This window comes from Hyaena hyaena, unplaced genomic scaffold (assembly GCF_003009895.1).
Source record: "Hyaena hyaena isolate Hyena2069 unplaced genomic scaffold, ASM300989v1 scaffold_23, whole genome shotgun sequence".
NCBI classification, from domain to species: Eukaryota; Metazoa; Chordata; class Mammalia; order Carnivora; family Hyaenidae; genus Hyaena; species Hyaena hyaena.
In genome coordinates, this window is record NW_024080655.1 from 760,638 (window position 1) to 778,525 (window position 17,888).

Genomic DNA, 17,888 nt, shown 5'->3' on the forward strand with positions numbered 1-17,888 from the left:
TAAACAGGAAACAAACTGGACAAGCCGCTGTTTTCATGGCTTTTACGTTCAAACATTGCCTCGCTCAGTCAGAAGAGCCTGTGACTCTTGATCTCAGGATCATGAGTTCAAACCCCACGTTGCGTGTAGAGATTACTAAACTTAAAAAAAAAAAAAAATAGGGGTGTGACTGGCTGCTTCAGTCGGTAGAGCATAGCACCCTTGACGTCCGGGTTATAAATTCCAGCCCCATATTGGGCACGGAGATTCCTTAAAAATGAGATCTTACAAAAAAATTTGAGGGGCCATCTATACATTAAGGACTATGTGATCTACCATACAAAGTTTTGGGAAAATACGATTGTACTTGTAAAGCGCTTGGGCAGTGAGTGCCTCAGACATAAGAGCACTAACGTTTACTGGGTCCTGAGTAATGGAGAATTTCCCCATGTGACGCTGTATCCCAGCTATTCCAATGGCTGGCTCCAAAGGAAGGAAGAAGCGGAGAGGGAGGGGAGCGTGCTTAAGGACGACAATGCAGGTCGAGGATCGGACCGATGGGCCCGATTGGGAACGCTGTAAACCATCGCAACAGTTTAAGACTTTCCCTCTTATGCGGTACAAAGTCTGATTGTTTTCCTGCTGGTAAGTAACCCAATATAAGACATCAGATTTGTGCCCTAAGAAAACATTTACGAAACCACAAAAGACCCACTATTCTAGTCAGTGTTCAATGTTATGACCAAAATAAGCCACAATAATCAGGACGAAACTCGGAGAAGGCTCTTCCCAAGGAACAAAAAACCTACCCACGGCAGGTAGAAAATAGGGACAAGATGGAGGACAAGGGAGATAAAGAAAAGACTCCGCAACAGACGCATGGGTGGAGTCCATGATGGGAAGTCGTTCTAACTCAGGCTCTTCCGCGCTATTGGCTCGACTCTCACTCTTTTTCTTTTTCCACTGGCTACTGGCTCCTTCAGTGGATCAAAACAGCCAATCGCCTAGCACCGTGGGTAAAGCCCGCCCTGCCACCCTGGAAGGAGGAACCAGAATAGCGTAAAGGGACCAGGGCGCTTGCGCGGGCGCGCGCTCCGCCGGTTAAAAGTCGATTCTCTGAGGAGGCGGTGTCGCGGTACATGAATATTGATTACGCAGCGCCGCGCCGAACGCCCGCCCCTCTCGGCTGCCCGACGCTCGCGGCTCGCGCTCAGGCTCGCGATGGGGAAGAAGTCCCGGGCGGTACCCGGCCGCAGGCCCATCCTGCAGCTCTCTCCGCCGGGGCCTCGTAGCAACACGCCGGGCAGGGATCCGGAGCCGGACCCCGACACGGAGCCGGACTCGACGGCGGCGCCCAGCCAGCCAGCCCCGGCGGCGCCACCGACGACGACGACGACGACAACCACGGTGACTCCTGCCGCCGCGGCCCCGGACGAGTCGCCTTCAGAAGGTAAAGGTGCGCGAGGGAATCCCGCACCTAGGTGGGGCGTCCGAAACTCGAGCTCGGGGCTTGAGGCCTAGGGCAGGGCCCTGGGCAGAAGAGAAACCCGGGCGGGCGGGCTCGCTCCGCATCCGAGGCCTGCTGCGTGGGGCCCGAGGGGAGGACCGATGTGGGCCCCAAGGCGGCGGCGGAAGGGGCCGGCGGCGCCGTGCGCGCCCGCCCGCCGGAGGGGCGCCATCTCTGGTGCAGGGGTTGGCCTGGCCTCCCGAGTCTCCTCAGCGCCGGCGCTCGGATTTGCATAACTTCGGGGGATATTTGGGAGAGTCCGAGCTTCGCGTCCGGGGCCTGATGACGCGAAACGTGGCTTTTTCTACACGTCGTGTGCTTTTCTCTTCGTTTTCGTTGAAACGGTGAGGGACCCTTTAGAAACGAGCAAACCCATTTTATTATGCCAGCCAAAGCGAACGGAGCCCCACATTGATAGGTATCCCCCCAAATCCCTGCAGAAGTGGAGCTTGGGGCTTCCCTAGGACTTGTTGGTTTCTCCCCGGAATGGTTCTTGGATTAAGAGAAACTGTTGGGCGCGCTGCTACGGGGCCAGACGCTCGAGAAGCCGCGACCATTTCAGACTAAAAACTCCCGTTGGTAGTTACCGTTGGGGGGGGAAAAGTGCTCTGGCCATGCTTGTGTAAAGTTGCCCAGTGGTAGCCCCGGGAAGATCATTTATTCTGTGTCTGTGTATTTTTTAAATTGTGAGTGATTTCAGATGTACTTTCATTGTACTCTCATCGTGTCCTTAAGGTCGCTGATCATGTGGAAGAGTCTAGCTCTGCCTGGTTATCTCCCGATTATTTGGATCAGTGATGCATTTACACGCTCTGTTTTCAAATTGGTGAAATTGAGACTTGAAAGGTCAAATCCAAGATTGTTTTGGCGCCTGTAGTGTTTTCACTAGTCCGCCTTCTAACTGCAGTCTTCGTTTGTACCTTTTTAAAATCCAGATGAACAGGAAGTCGTGGTGGAGGTTCCCAGAGTTCAGAATCCTTCCAAACCAGTCATGACCACCAGACCTACGGCCGTTAAAGCAACAGGTACGCTTTTTTTTTTTTTTTTTTTTTGCATCTTTTCTACAAGGTCTTCCATCAGGATCCGATTTGGTTTGTATATATTTCGTTGAAGGCTTCGGTGCTGCTAATGTACACTTGTCCCATAAAATGGAAATGTAAAATTTTGAAAATAAAGTCAAATTTTTTATTTGATGGCTTGCTGGTACGTACACTTTAACCAAACTAAGATTTGTTGTTGCTTTTTTTCCTGTAGCCAAAATACCTTGTACTACTTTTCTTTTAATCCTGTTTTGTAATTTTCTGCTCTCCCATTAGCTTCATGTTCTTTAGGGACACCAAGGATGTCTTTCATTCTGTGCATTTCTTTTCCAGCACAGTGCTTTGATTGGTACCTAGCAAATATTTGGGGAGCTGAAAATTGCTCTCATTAAATATTTTTAGGGGCACCTGGCTGGCTCAGTCAGCAGAGCATGTGACTTTAAAAAAAAAAATTAGTGTTTTTTTGTTTGTTTTAAAATTTTTAAATGGTTTATTTATATCTGAGAGAGAGAGACACAGCATGAGCAGGGGAGGGTCAGAGAGAGAAGGAGATACAGAATCTGAAGCAGGCTCCAGGCTCTGAGCTAGCTGTCAGCACAGAGCCCGATGCGGGGCTTGAACCCACAAACGGTGAGATCATGATCTGAGCCGAAGTCAGATGCTTAACCAACTGAGCCATCCTAATGTTTATTTAGTAGAGAGCGCGTTCATGCTAGGGAGATCATGAGCACGAGAAGGGCAGACAGAGGGAGACACAGATTCTGAAACAGGTCCCAGGCTCTGAGCTGTCAGCATAGAGCCCAGTGTGGGGCCCAAGCTCATGAGCCGTGAGATCATGACCTGAGTCATGGATGTCGGATGCTTAACTGACTGAGCCACCCAGGTGCCCCAGAGCATGTGACTCTTGGTCTCCGTGTTGTGAATTTGAGCCTGACATTGGTTGTAGAGATTACTTAAAAAAGTAAAATCTTAAAAATAAATAAGTAAATAAATATTAAGTGTGAGGGAATATTCACAACAGTGGTTTTGTAGATAAACCTGGGTTCAAATCAGCATTCCATTATTAATGCTAATACCTTGGGAGTGCATTCATCTATAAAATGGATCATATGGGGGGGCACCTGGGTGGGGCGGTTGGTTAAGTGTCCAAGGCTTGATCTCTGCTCACACCATGATCTGATATTTTCATGCAGGATGTTATGGTAATATGTATATGAAATTATCTAAGGAAAAATTCAGAGTAAGCTCTGAAATTAGATCAGTAGACTACTATGATAGTCGTATTTAAACATCATCTATAAAAGGGTAATGTAGCGCTGCAGATGAATGTCAGAGGTCTGTAAATTGGCTACAATTGTATACTTAAATGTGTTTTTCTGGGAGAGGGCCTAAAGCTTTTATCATATTGATCGTTGGTAGTTTCTGGACGTTTTAAGGAAATGGTAGAGCTGTTAGAAATATGATAAAGTTACTATTTGAAGCCTATCAAGTAAGGTTTAGACCTAAGAAGTGATTTTCTCCCTAATGTAGTTGATTTGCACTACAAATGGTGTGACACCGTCCATTAAAGGTAAGCTTACTGAGGTTTCAGCAGCCAGCACTGCTTTCAATAAAAGACTGCTAAGGACTATGGCTTCAAAGAATGTCCTGGTTTTAAATAGCAACAGCATCTCAATAGTAGTCTGGGTTATGGCCTTGTGAGGCTTTTTTTTTTTTTTTTTAAATAAAGATTAAGCTAGTTTACATAGTATTAGGACTTTATTTTCAGTATTAACTCTAAATTCATTCCTGTACCTTATCATTGATGGACTCAAAATTTTCAGGGTGTGATTAGAACTTAACATGCATTTCATAGCTTGTTTTTTTTTATCTTGTTTTTATTCCTTTAGTGTTACTTTTTGTCCTATTAGCATTTTTTCATGTAATCCAGTAATCCGTAAATTAATATTGCATCAGATTCTGTGCTGTGATTTGCTTTGCCAGTGCACTTGAGTTGTTTACAGCTTTCATTTATTTAAATAAAATTGCTAGCAACTTTGTGTGAAAAATTTTTTTTAGTTATTCTTGGGGTTGTATTCTCAAAGATGGGATTATCTAGCTAAAAGAAACTTAAGAGTTTTGTGGCTCTTGGTACATGTTAACAGATTATTTTTAAGAAATAATCAATTTATGGGGTGCCTGGGTGGCTCCGTTGAGCGTCTGACTCTTGATTTTGGCTCAGGTCTTTATCCCAGGGTCCTGGGATAGAGCCCTGCATCAGGCTCCTCCCTGAGCTTGTGGCCTACTTAAGATTCTCTCTCTCCTCCTCCCCTCTCTTCTCCTCATTCTCCCTTTCTCACTAAAAAAAAGAAAAAATCTGTCTAGTCAGAGTTAAATATTTTAGAAATTGGGGGCTCCTGGATGTCTTAATTAAGTGTTCAACTCTTGATCTCAGCTCACGTCATAATCTCACAGTCTGTGAATTTGACCCCCAAGCCCTGCATCCAGCTCTGCGCTGATGGTGTATAGGCGGCTTGGGATTCTGTCTCCTCCTCTCTGCCCTTCCCCACTTGTGCTGTCTCTCTCATGGCTCTCTCTCTCTCTCTCTCTCAAAATAATAAACTTAAAAAAAAATCTTTCAATTGGTATCTAGTACAAGAACCTTACTTTTGTAAACCAAAGTTAATGAAAGCAAGATTGTTAGGACTAAAACAATGAACGTGAACTCCTATGTAAATGAAGCAACCTAATGTGTACTTTTAGGTGCTCTCATGAGTTCATTTATGGAATTATGATACAACTAGATTTTACTTCCTGATAAGTCTGTTCATTTACCAAATATTTATGGAGAACATAGACTATTGCCAGACCCTGAGAAATTTAGTCTTAGTGATAGCTGAAAAGTTTGGCTGGAGTTTAACATTTAATGTACCTATTATAATAAAATGGTAGGTAAAAAGAGATTATGTGCTTGCTTAATTGTAACGCTGTAATGGCAACAGGTCATTACAACAGGTCGGGCAAAAGGAAATGGCATTCATAGCATTACAGAGGCTTTATCTGATACCTCTGGAGTTTGAGGAAGACATTGATGATTGATTCTGGCTGAGTTTTTGTTTTGGTTCTAGCACTTTGAATTCCATTGTAATTAGTCCCTTCTCGTTTGAGGAAAAATCACTGGAAAAGATGTTTAGATTGAAAATCTCTGTTTCATCTACTAAACCCTAATTGGCTTTCTTGTTTCAGATGGGCACATAAATTAACAAATTCCTTTTTTTTTTTTAATGTTTATTTATTTTTGATAGAGAACAGGCACAAGCAGGGTGGGGGCAGAGGGAGAGGGAGACAGAATCCCAAGCAGGCTCCAAGCTGTCAATACAGAGCCCAGTTTGGGGCTCAATCCCATGAACCACAAGATCATGACCTGAGGCGAAATCAAGAGTTGGACACTTAACCAACTGAGCCACTCAGGCATCCCTACGAATTCTAAAATCAGGATTTACTATGTGCTATTTTGAAAGAGGATGAGGTTGAATGATTATGTGTTTTGAGAAGGAGATCAAGTAGTTGTGGATGACTTCATTCACTCTAAATGCATATTATAATTTCTACCTCTGTGATAGTTCAGTGATGATTTATTTTGAGGCTGTGTTTTAATCTGTAAGTAAATGAAATGTAAACTGAAGAACAGTGTCATTTTTCTTCCTGGTGCGTACTGGCATTGTTGCTAACATTTACCATTTTGTTTCTAGGAGGTCTGTGCTTACTTGGTGCATATGCTGACAGTGATGATGATGAGAGTGATGTTTCAGAGAAACCAGCACAGTCCAAAGAGACAAATGGAAACCAGTCATCCGATATTGATAGTACTTTGGCCAACTTCTTAGCGGTTAGTGGTACTTTTGTTTGGGTTTTTAGCTGCTGAAGCCACTTTGGGACCTGGATCTCAAGTGTTTAGCCTGCTTGTCAGTCTCAGTGTTTCTGTGTTCTTTTTTTCTCCCCTTCTATCTCTCTTTCTTAGTCCCTCCCTATCACGGTCATTTCTTTTTGTAAAGGTTACAAAATGGAGGACAATGGAGCTTTAAAGGCTTTGGGGAACTTTTATGTAATAGGAAAGTGAGAGTTTTGATTTTAGAAGCTGAGAACTGATTGTGTAGAATTTCTTACGGTGATTGTCAGTTTCTCAGTGTTTTGGTTTTGAGATTATTAATGTATTTGTTACTGTTTCCACACTAAAGGAAATTGATGCTATAACAGCTCCTCAGCCTGCTGCTCCTGTAGGAGCCTCTGCCCCACCTCCAACTCCGCCTCGACCAGAGCCAAAGGAATCAGCAACATCTGCCCTTTCTTCTGCTACTTCAAATGGAACAGACTCCACTCAGACAGCAGGGTGGCAATATGATACTCAGTGTTCACTGGCAGGAGGTAAGTTTGGTACTAAGAAGTCTGAAGTGCAATCTTCAAAGGTGGTCTAGGTATTGAAATTTCCAAAGATGAAAGCGCATATGCTTTAGCAGACTTGTAACCAGTTGCAGTTTTATGCCAACTGAATAATTTAAGCCTTTATTTTATGTTTATTTTTTTAATGTTTGTTTATTTGTATGAACAGAGGAGGGGCAGAGAGAGGGAGACAACAGAATCCGAATCAGTAAAGCTATTATTTTAAAGATTCTTTTTTTGGGGGCATCTGAGTGGCTCAGTCAGTTAAGCATCTAAGTTTGGCTCAGGTGATAATCTCATGGTTCATGGGTTCGAGCCCTGTGTCAGGCTCTGTGCTGTCAGTACAGAGCCTGCTTGGGATCCTCTATCTCCCTCCTTCTCTGTCCCTCCCACCCCCCTCAAAAATAAACATTAAAAAACCCACAAAACTTCAGAATCCTTAAAAAATAAATAAAATAAAAATTCTTTCAGTCTTTTTTTTTTTTTTTTAAACATTTATTTTAGAGAGTGAGGGAGGGGCAGAGAGAGGGGTGGAGACACCAAATACGAAGCAGGCTCCAGGTTCCCAAGTTGTTAGCACAGAGCCCGACGCAGGGCCCAAACCCACAAACTGTGAGATCATGACCTGAGCTGAAGTCGGACGCTCAACCATCTGAGCCACCCAGGTGCCCTTGTCAAACTGCATTCTTAAGCTATGTGTGCAAAGATGATTTGGGAGGGAGGATTTAGACCTCCAGGGGATATTCGACAATGTCTGAAGACATACTTGGTTGTTACAACAAAGGCTGGGGAACTGTTAGTGCACCTAGTGGGTAGACTCCAAGATGCTAAACACTACATAGGACTACCCTCACCAAAACAAAGAACTGTCCAGCCCAAACGGTAATGTTACTAAAGTCGAGGAACTTTGTATTAGATTGTTAAGGGCTTTAGAGCTGATGGGGTATAAAGTGAGATTTGTGGAGAAATTTAAACTTCTTTTTTTTATTTTCTATTTTAATTCCAGTACGGTTAACATACAGTGTTCTATTAGTTTCACGTGTACAATATAGTAATTCAACAATACTATCCATTACTTTGTGCTCGTCATAAGTGCAATTCTTAATACCCATCACTGATTTCACCCGTCCCCCCCCCCCCCCCCCCCCCCCCCCCCCCCCCCGGTAATCATCAGTTTGTCCTTTACTGTTAAAAGTCTTTTTTGATTTATTTCTCTTTTTCTTTCCCTTTGCTCATTTGTTTTCTTAAATTCCACATGAGTGAAATCATATGGTATCTATCTTTCTCTGACTTTGCTTAGCATTATACTCTCTGGCTCTATCTGCATTGTTACAAATGGCAAGCTTTCATTCTTTTCTATGGCCGAATAATATGCCATTGTGCATATAACATTTCTTTGTCATTTGTAGATAGGTACTTGGGCTGCTTCCATAATTTTGTCTGTTGTAGATCATGCTGCAGTAAACATAGGCGTGCATCTATCCTTTCAAATTAGCGTTTATATTTTTTTGTTGAATACCGAGTAATGCAATTACTACATTGTAGGGTAGTTTTTTTGTTTTTTTTTTTTTTTTTAATGTTTGTTTATTTTGAGAGAGAGATGGTGTTTGTGCGTGTGCTGGTGAGCCCGGAAATGGCAGAGAGGGGGAGAGAGAATCCCAAAGCAGGCTCCGCACTGTCTGCACAGAGCCCAACACAGGGCTCAATCCCATGAAGCCATAAGATCATGACCTGACCCAAAACCGAGAGTCCGACACTTAATCGAGTTACCCAGGTGCCCATATTTGTAGTATTTTGAGGCACCTCCGTACAGTTTCCCACAGTGGCTGCACCAGTTTGCATTCCAACCAACAGTGCAGGGAGGGTTGCTTTTTCTGTACATCCTCCCAAACGTTTCTTGTGTTTCTGATTTTAGCCATTCTGACAGGTGTGAGGTGATAACCTCATTGTGTTTTGATTTTCATTTCGCTAATGATGAGTGATGTTGAGCATCTCTTTGTGTCTGTTGGCCATTGGATGTTTTCTTTGGAAAAATGTCTGTTCATGTGTTCCACTCATTTTTATTTTACTGGATTATTTGTTTTTTGGTTGTTGAGTTGAACAAGTTCTTTATATATTTTGGATATTAGCCCTTTATTAGATATATCATTAGCAAATATCTTACCCTATTCAGTAGGTTTTCTTTTAGTTTTGTTGACGAGAAATTTGTGGTTTACTTTCTTCTAGTTGGAATTGAGATGGGAGATTGGCAGGAAGTCTGGGATGAGAACACAGGATGCTATTACTATTGGAACACACAAACAAATGAAGTGACTTGGGAGTTACCCCAGTATCTTGCCACCCAGGTACAGGGATTACAGCATTACCAGCCCAGGTAAGAATAGACTTGCAGAAGAAATTACCTAGAAGGAAGTTAGAGTCTTTCTTTTGTTGATAATATTTGCCTTTTGTTTCTCTTGCTAAGTGTATATTTACATATATATAATCTTTTTTTTTTTTTTCCAGTTCTGTAACAGGTGCCGAAGCTAGTTTTGTGGTTAATACAGACGTGTATACAAAGGAGAAGAATGTTTCTGTTTCCAGTAGTAAAAGCGGACAAGTCATAGCCAAGCGAGAAGTTAAAAAGGTGAGAGTTAAAACATCTCGCTTGCTTGCTTGCTTGCTTATTTGTTTATAAATGATTATTTATTTTGAGTGGGAGGGTGGGCAGGGAGAGAGGAGAGATAATCCCAAGCAGGCTGTTACAGGGGACTCATACCCACGATCTGTGAGGTCATGATCTGAGCTGAAATCCAGAGTCGGACACTTAACCGACCTAGCCGTCCGGGTGCCCCTTACTTGCGTATTTTAAATTTAAAGAACTTGACTGTTGCTCTGGCACAGGTATAGAAGCCATCTGTTACCATTTTACAACCAGATGTGAAATAGGATAAATATTGTTTCTTAAACCTTAAACATAATGTTTATGTTTAATGTGTAGCTTTTATAACAGTTACCCACTTCAGTGGTTCTTAACGGAGTTTTGGGGTGCCACAGAGACTCATTGGGTCATCATGAAACAGATGTGGGAGCAGCCAAGCAGGCAGGGCTTCAAATATCCTTCTCTAGTTCAGAATAGCTCTATTTTGGGAGCCCACATAAGTTTGTTTTGTATTGGTTTAAGTAAAATATAAGGTACCTTAAAAACTAAAAGCTATTGGAGCACCTGGGTGTCTGATTCTTGATTTCAGCTCGTTTCATGGCCTCAGGCTCCTGGGGTTGAGCCATGGAGTCACCTTGAGATACTCTCTTTCTTCTTCTGCTCCTGCTTCATGGCATGAAAGTGCTAGTAAAATGAGCATTTCTATAGCCTCATCAGTAAGAAAAGTATTCTACGGCAAGTGTGTTGAATTTAATTTTTAATTTTATTTATTTTTTTATTTGAGAGAGTCTGTCTAGGGGAGAGGAGCAGAGAGAAAGAGAGAATGAATCTTAAGCAGGCTCTACACTCCACGAGAAGCCCAGCAATGGGCTTATGACCTGAGCCAAAATCTAGTCAGACATTCAACCCACTGAGCCACCCTGGCTCCCCATATCTTGAATTTTTAATTTTTATTTATTTATTTATTTTTTATGTTTTATTTATTTCTAAGAGGGAGAGAGAGACAGCGTGAGCAAGGGACGGTCAGAGAGAGAGGGAGTCACAGACTGAAACAGGCTCCAGGCTCCGAGCTGGCAGTCAGCACAGAGCCCGACGCGGGGCTCGAACCCACGAACCGCGAGATCATGACCTAAGCGAAAGTTGGACGCTTAACCGACTAAGCCACCCAGGCGCCCCTAATTTTTTTTTTTAAAATGTTCACTTATTTTTGAGAGAGACAGCACAAGGGACAGAGAGGGAGACATAGAATCCTGAGTAGGTTCTGAGCTGTTAGCTCAAAGCCTGATGTGGGGCTCAATCTCAGGAATTGTGAAATCATGACCTAAGCCAAAGTCCGTTGCTTAACCAACTGAGCCACCAGGAGCCCCAAGTATCTTGAATTTTTAAATAATGGGTTTAAATGGGAGGTACATAGTAATATGTATTTTTAGGGGGCAACAGGCTGGCTCAGTTCGTAGAGTATGTGACTCTTGGTCTCAAGGTTGTGTGTCCAAGCCCTAGGCTCTCAGGGTGTGGAGCCTACTTAAAAATACATACATACATAAATATTTTCGGAATAATTTGGTTTTTACAACTCCAGGAGGGAGGTAGACTATTTTTCTTTTGAGGTGGAAATGAGCAATTTAAGTTATAACATTTTACTTTTCATTACTTTCCTAACATACCCGTGAGGTTATGTCATCTTACAGAAGAGGGTGGAGGTGTATCCAGTTAGCTGACCTGACAAAACTTAGATCTTATTTAATTATTTAAATCTGCTTCTTGCTAACCTGCCTTTTGACATGAGAGAATAGATGGAAAGGTATGTGTGAATCCCACCCAGAACTAGGTTCTAGTTCAAACACCGCTTTCCTCAAGCAACAATGTTTGCATTTTACACTTGTTAGGAAAACAGCACAAACATATATACTATATGGTAATCAGTGGTTTTTAAGAATATCCAGTGGTTGAGGTGCCTGGGTGGCTGGCTCAGTCAGTTAAATGTCCGACTCTTGGTTTCTGCTCAGGTCATGATCTTGCAGTTCATGGGATTGTGCTGTGTCGTGCTTTCTGCTAACAGTGGTGTGGGGAGCCTGCTTGGGATTCTCTGTCTCCCCCTCTCTGTGCCCCTCCCCCACTTTCATAAATAAATTAATATGCAGTGATTGAGAAACAGTCGTTTTTAGCATGAACAGTTGAATACGTAATCTGGTGAAGTTTTTAAAAAATTTTTTATTTGAAAAATAAATAAGATTGTTTATTATAGGAAGTAAATGAAGGAATTCAGGCTCTCTCAAATAGTGAGGAGGAGAAGAAAGGGGTGGCAGCATCACTGCTTGCTCCTTTGCTGCCTGAGGGAATAAAAGAAGAAGAAGAGAGATGGAGAAGAAAAGTAATTTGTAAAGAAGCAGAACCAGTTTCAGAAGTGAAAGAAACAAGTACAACAGAAGAAGCAGCAACAATAGTAAAGCCACAGGAAATCACGTTAGACAACATGGAAGACCCTTCTCAGGAAGATCTTTGCAGTGTTGTTCAATCTGGAGAAAGCGAAGAGGAAGAGGAACAAGATACCCTTGAACTGGAGCTCGTTTTGGAAAGAAAAAAAGTAAGTTTCTGAAGTTTTTATTAAGTACATTTTCCCCCTATATTACTATCACACTCTAGGGTCATTGTGCTCAGTTTACAAGCTGTTATTGGGGTTTTGTTTTTCTCAGCCTTTTGTCTACATATCTTTTAAGTTTTTGCAATAAAAACTTGAACTGTGGAGTTGTAGTTCTCTTGGTTCCTGATGATGCTTTTGATGGTTGACAACTAATAAAGACTGACCATGCTCTGATTTAATAATAGCTGGATATAGTGAATAATGACTGTCTTTGGTTTAGCTTCTTAACAAATGAGCATTGTAAAGTACATTTGGTGATAACTTGGTTTTTAAAGTACAGGTTGACTTTAGTGGCAACCTGAGTGGCATTGTTTAAATAGTTCAGTGCACTCTGGTTTCTCTTCAGATGACATAAGTCTTTCACCTTTTACTAAATAGCTAAGTGGGTCTTGTAAGGTAATAGGTTAAGAGGGACTCATAATTTCATGTGTTTTCCTTTAAAAAAAAGATGGTCCTCAGGAAATTTTCCTGATTGAGAAGCAGATTTTTACTCTTTTCTGCCCCGATTTTTCTTTTTTCTTTTTCTTTTTGTTAATGTTTGTTTGTTTATTTTTGAGAGAGAGGGTGACTGAGCCAGGGAGAGGGAGGGAGAGAATCTCAAGCAGGCTTGACAGCGCTCAGCATGGACCCCCACACAGGTCCCGATCCCGTGACCACGGGATCATAATCTGAGCCGAAACCAAGAGTTGGATGCTTAACTGACTGAGCCACCCAAGTGCCCCTGCCCTGATTTTTCTTGATACAGTTTCATCTGCTGCTTGGAGTATGAAGCAAAAACGTAACAGGTGTTAATAATAGAAATATCTCCTTAAAGCTTTCCCCCTTTTAAAAAGCTAGAAGCTATTAGAGAGGGACAAGCTACCTTAGACTTTGTGTTCGTATACTGGAAAATTTGCCTCTTAGTGGATCTTCAGAACCTTTTCCCTTTCAAATTGGTATTTGTTAACTACAGTCATGAATAAGTGTTCACTGAGTAACAAGCATAATGTTTGGCTCTGATGGAAAAAATGTATTAAATACTTCCTGCCCTCAAAGGATTTTAATTCTGATAATGCACGGTTATCATTCTTGTTGTCACAAATGCTTAAATGCTGATGAACAGGTAATAACACTCTAACTTTGTTGTCATATTCATCATAGGCAGAGTTACGAGCCTTGGAGGAAGGAGATGGTAGTGTGTCAGGGTCTAGTCCACGTTCTGACATCAGCCAGCCAGCATCCCAGGATGGAATGCGTAGACTTATGTCTAAAAGGGGGAAATGGAAGATGTTTGTTCGAGCTACCAGTCCAGAATCTACTAGCCGGAGTTCTAGCAAAACTGGACGAGAGACTCCAGAAAATGGAGAAACTGGTAATTCATGTTTTATGTTAAACTTTCAGAGTTGAAACATACAAAGGGGAAATTCTTCTTAGCCTTCTTTTGTTCCCTTTTCAACAAGAAGAAGGTAGCACTTGTACCCTTTTATGGAAGTGCTGGAAAGGGAGCTTCCTTTCACTTCTCTCCTTTTCCTCTCTCTGAAAATCCTTGGGTGGAGGATTCACTATGATTGGGGACTACCTCTCCCTCAAAAACAGGAAAACAAGATTCACTCCCTTTTTAAAGTAATTGCCTTGATCTGTATTAAGTCCATGGGCTCTCCTTAGCTCACTGTTTCCAGTTTGTAAGCAAGGCAGGCAAGGATTACCTCTGCCAAGCCCAGCTTCCTCTGCTCTCTCCGTGTATAAGTTGCCCAGCCTCTGGTTGTTTATTTAGATAGATTTTTCCTTTCATGAGAGCTCAACTTATTTCTGTTCAGAATAACATAGAAGAGATCCTGCTGCATCTTTCCAGTCTGTTAATAGAACTCTAATATTTTAATCTCCATTTGGCCCTAATTCTTGAGTGGAAAATTAGCAGTAAGATTTGAGCACCAGACCTTAGTTTAGTGTACTTAACCAAAGATGCCTTTATAGGTTATGGTTAAGATACAACAAGTAAACAAAAAGGCAGTAATAAGCAAATGCAGACATCCTTGTTGGAATTTTTTCTTTTCAGTCAACCATATAAGAATATGAAGTGGAAATTTTAAAGTCCCCTTTTATCCTTTCCCTGTTTGCATTCCTGTCTCTGAAGTCCATTTTTTCTGTCCTTTCCCTATATCCTTCCAGACCTCTTCCTCTGTATTCATATGTAGTTGTGTAATGTGCATGTGTAATATTTGCCATAGGGGAGATTAACCACGTGGATTGCTAAACATACTTAAAGTGTTTAAAGTTACTGTTTTTAACCACTAAGTAGTATAGATATTTTCATTTAATTCTTCCTCATCAGTGGACATTAAAGTTGTGTCCATGTTTCTCTATTAAAAGTAATACTGCATTTGTATTATCCAGTAATACCAGCAAGTTCTTCAGGTGACCACCCAAGGTAGAATGGGTAAATCCTAGTGTGTTCTTGAAATTGAATACTAAGCAGCAGTGAAAAAAATTAATGATCTACAGTTAATATGCATTAAAGTGAATCTAAGACACAGTAGTGGTGAATATAAAAAGCCACAGGAGAATGCATATGTTAGTATTCTCTCTATAGAAGTTGGAAGATAGGTAGGAAATATTGTACGTAAGGATCTATCCATGATGAAACTAAAACAAGGTACTTACACCATTAGGGTAGAGATTATGTCTGGTGTGGGTGTGGTGGCAGAGGCACTGTGAACTTCAGAAGTGCCAGTGATAGTCTTGCATTAAGCTGGACTGTAGTTACTTGAGTGCTCATTTCATTCTTTATATTTGTTATATACATTTTTTACGGTACTTCACAATAGAAACAATGCCGTAATATATATCTCAGTATATATAGATTCCTTGTGATAGGTTAGGTCATGGTGTATGTTCATTTTAACTCGGTAGATCCTATCTAATGGCTCTTTGAAATGGTCAAAAGTCATAGAGCACTAGTGGTGCTTTAAATTGTTAAATTCTGTGTACCTGCCAGCAAATGTAAGATATCTAATATACAAGATATCTATAAACTCCTAAGTGGGAGAGAGATTTGGTTTCAAACAATTTGAAAATGCAGAAAGACTATTAATACTGAAAAGAGTAAGGCCATTACATGGTAAGGTTAAGTACTTAATATAAACTTTTAGGCTAATGAAAGGTGATGTTAAAAGTCACATTCTTTAGATCAAAGATTAACCAGTCAAGAAAAAGTATTTAAGTTTGGTTATTTTTTAAAAAAATCACTTGATAGCCTTATGACAGAAAGATTTACACCGTATATGTGGACTAGTTTGATAAGCAAACATCTAGGTGGTAAGCAAACAGAACAGAGGTCACATCTTTTACTCTGTTTAAGTTGATGGTAAACCTGTTCTCTTTTGAAGTTTCCCACTAAGACACCTCAACAACCAGAAGAGTAGTTGGGTTCAATATAGATTGTCTGCAGGTCTTAACCGGTTCAGAAAGGAGTTTATCAGGTAGTTAAAAATAAATTCTGCTCTGAATAGTGAAACCCTTTTTTTAAAAGCACAGTTTGTGAAGAACCCTTATGTATCCCAGCTTTGATACCTAGCTTTTATAAGTAACTGAAGCAATGGTATCCTGTAATAGATTAGAAAAGATAAATAGATAAATGGGAAAGGGAAACTAAAGACTACAGGATAAAGTGGTAAAACAGATTGTGTTATTTGTAGACATTTTAAGAAGTGGGATTATAGAGGATAAAGTTTTTTGGCTTTATAAAGACAGGTGGGTAAGTTATTACAGTTTCTTTAATAAGGAAGACACAAGCAAAAGAAAAATAATTAAAATTTTTTTTCAGATATCTCCACTATAGGAGTAAGAAAAGTTACATGGGATACTATATTGGTACTGTTCTTTTGATTTAATTTTATATGTTTTCTTTTGTAGTAATTGGTGCTGACGCTTCAGAAAAAATAGACGAGAATTCAGACAAAGAGATGGAAGTCGAAGAATCTCCAGAGAAGATCAAAGTACCAACAGCACCTAAAGAAGAAGAACAAGATTTGAAAGTATGTATTTAATATGGCTTAACAGATAAATTTAAAAAAATATATTTTTAATGTTTATTTTAGAGAGAGAGAGCATCCAAGCAGAGAAGGAGTAGAGAGAGGGAGACAGAGGATCTGAAGCAGTCTCTGTACTGACAGCAGAGAGCCTGATCCGTGGTTCAAACTCAAGAACCATGAGATCCTGACCTGAGCCAAAGTTAACTACCTGAGCCACCCAGGTGCCCCGACAAATATTTTTAAAGTTTGTTGTTTTTGTTTTTAGAAAGAGTGTGTATGTGAGCAAGGGAGAGAGAGAGAGAGAGAGAGAGAGAGAGAGAGAATTCCAAGCAGGCTCCACACTGGCAGTGCCGAGCCCAAGGTAGGGCTCTATCCTACAAACTGAGATCATGACTTGAGCTGAAATCAAGAGTTGGACACTTAACTGAGTCACCCAGGCACCTGGACAAATATTTTTAAATTGGGTAACGATTAAACTACATTCTTTGTTAGCAAGTGGTAAAGTAATCTTTATTATCCAAATATAAATCATTTAGTTATGTGAAAAGGTCATATTTCAGGCCGAAACACTGAATTATAAGACTGACTTGATGTAGAGAAATTATCCAAAAATAAATTCTAAATGCTTTAATTGCTTTCTTTCCAAAGTTAAGCCTTCAAGGGGCACCTAGGTCGCTCAGTCGGTTAAATGTTTGACTTCTGCTCAGGTCATAACCTCATGGTTTATGACTTCAAGCCCCATATCAGGGTCTCTGCTGTCAGCACAGAGCCTACTTCATATTCTCTGTCTCCCTCTCTGCCCCACCCGTGAACACTTGCCCACGTCTCTCTCTCTCTCAAAAATAAGTAAATGTTAAAATATAAATAAAAAATTAAAGTTAAGCCCTTATTGGAAACTAATACCGTATTACATGCAGGCTTTTGTAGTTTGGAAGTACTGAAGAGACTAAAAGTTACAAATTTAATTCCTGTGTGCACTACTTTTCCTTACATAAAGGCACATTTGGTTCCAGTTTTATTTCTAGCCTAATGGCACAAGAATTGGGCTGTGTAAATAGTGGCTATTTAATGATGGTCTGATGGAAAAAATACATAGCATATTCTTTTGACTTAAAACAGTTTATCTAGTCACTAGCTAGTGTACAGCTATGTGAAAGAGACTGGGAGAATTAATTTTGTTCAGTGTATAGCTGATAAAAGCATTTAGTAATGATTAAATGATGGTTTGCGAGTTACGTCATTTAGCATTTATTTTCGCCTGAATTCTGTGTTGTCTCTGAGTATATATGCATTCAGTTTCTCTAGGCTTGTCATCATCACTTGTTATGTGAATTATTTTACCATAAATTGGAAATTTCTATATAACTTTTTTTTTCATGACTGTTGAGATGCAGCTATTTAAGAAGGGTTGTTTCTAGGCACACCTGGTTTTTTAGTATGTTTAAGAACAAAAGAGTTTACATAATACAAAAATGTTGCTGATTTGATTTTATTTCCCTCTTTTTTTTCTTTCCTGCATTACAGTTTCAGATTGGAGAACTGGCAAATACCCTGACAAGTAAATTTGAATTCCTAGGCATTAATAGACAGTCCATCTCCAACTTTCATGTGCTGCTCTTACAGACTGAGGTAATTCAGCCATTTTTGTATA

The 17,888-nt window shown here is 40.7% G+C and overlaps 1 protein-coding gene across 2 annotated transcripts in view; it reads left to right on the plus strand.

The window, feature by feature from the left end:
- The first annotated feature begins 1,159 nt into the window (after nucleotides 1-1,159).
- Nucleotides 1,160-17,888, plus strand: part of FNBP4 (formin binding protein 4) — a 38,667-nt gene continuing 21,938 nt past the window's right edge. Inside the window, exons 1-10 of one of the 2 annotated variants that reach the window (XM_039226738.1) lie at nucleotides 1,160-1,435; nucleotides 2,422-2,511; nucleotides 6,258-6,394; nucleotides 6,744-6,930; nucleotides 9,172-9,319; nucleotides 9,451-9,571; nucleotides 11,832-12,170; nucleotides 13,368-13,578; nucleotides 16,119-16,240; nucleotides 17,762-17,866. In XM_039226738.1, the coding sequence (XP_039082669.1) occupies nucleotides 1,201-1,435; nucleotides 2,422-2,511; nucleotides 6,258-6,394; nucleotides 6,744-6,930; nucleotides 9,172-9,319; nucleotides 9,451-9,571; nucleotides 11,832-12,170; nucleotides 13,368-13,578; nucleotides 16,119-16,240; nucleotides 17,762-17,866 (1,695 nt within the window). In that variant the 5' untranslated portion in view covers nucleotides 1,160-1,200. The remainder of the gene's footprint in view (nucleotides 1,436-2,421; nucleotides 2,512-6,257; nucleotides 6,395-6,743; nucleotides 6,931-9,171; nucleotides 9,320-9,450; nucleotides 9,572-11,831; nucleotides 12,171-13,367; nucleotides 13,579-16,118; nucleotides 16,241-17,761; nucleotides 17,867-17,888) is intronic. The other variant, XM_039226739.1, reaches the window with a different exon arrangement.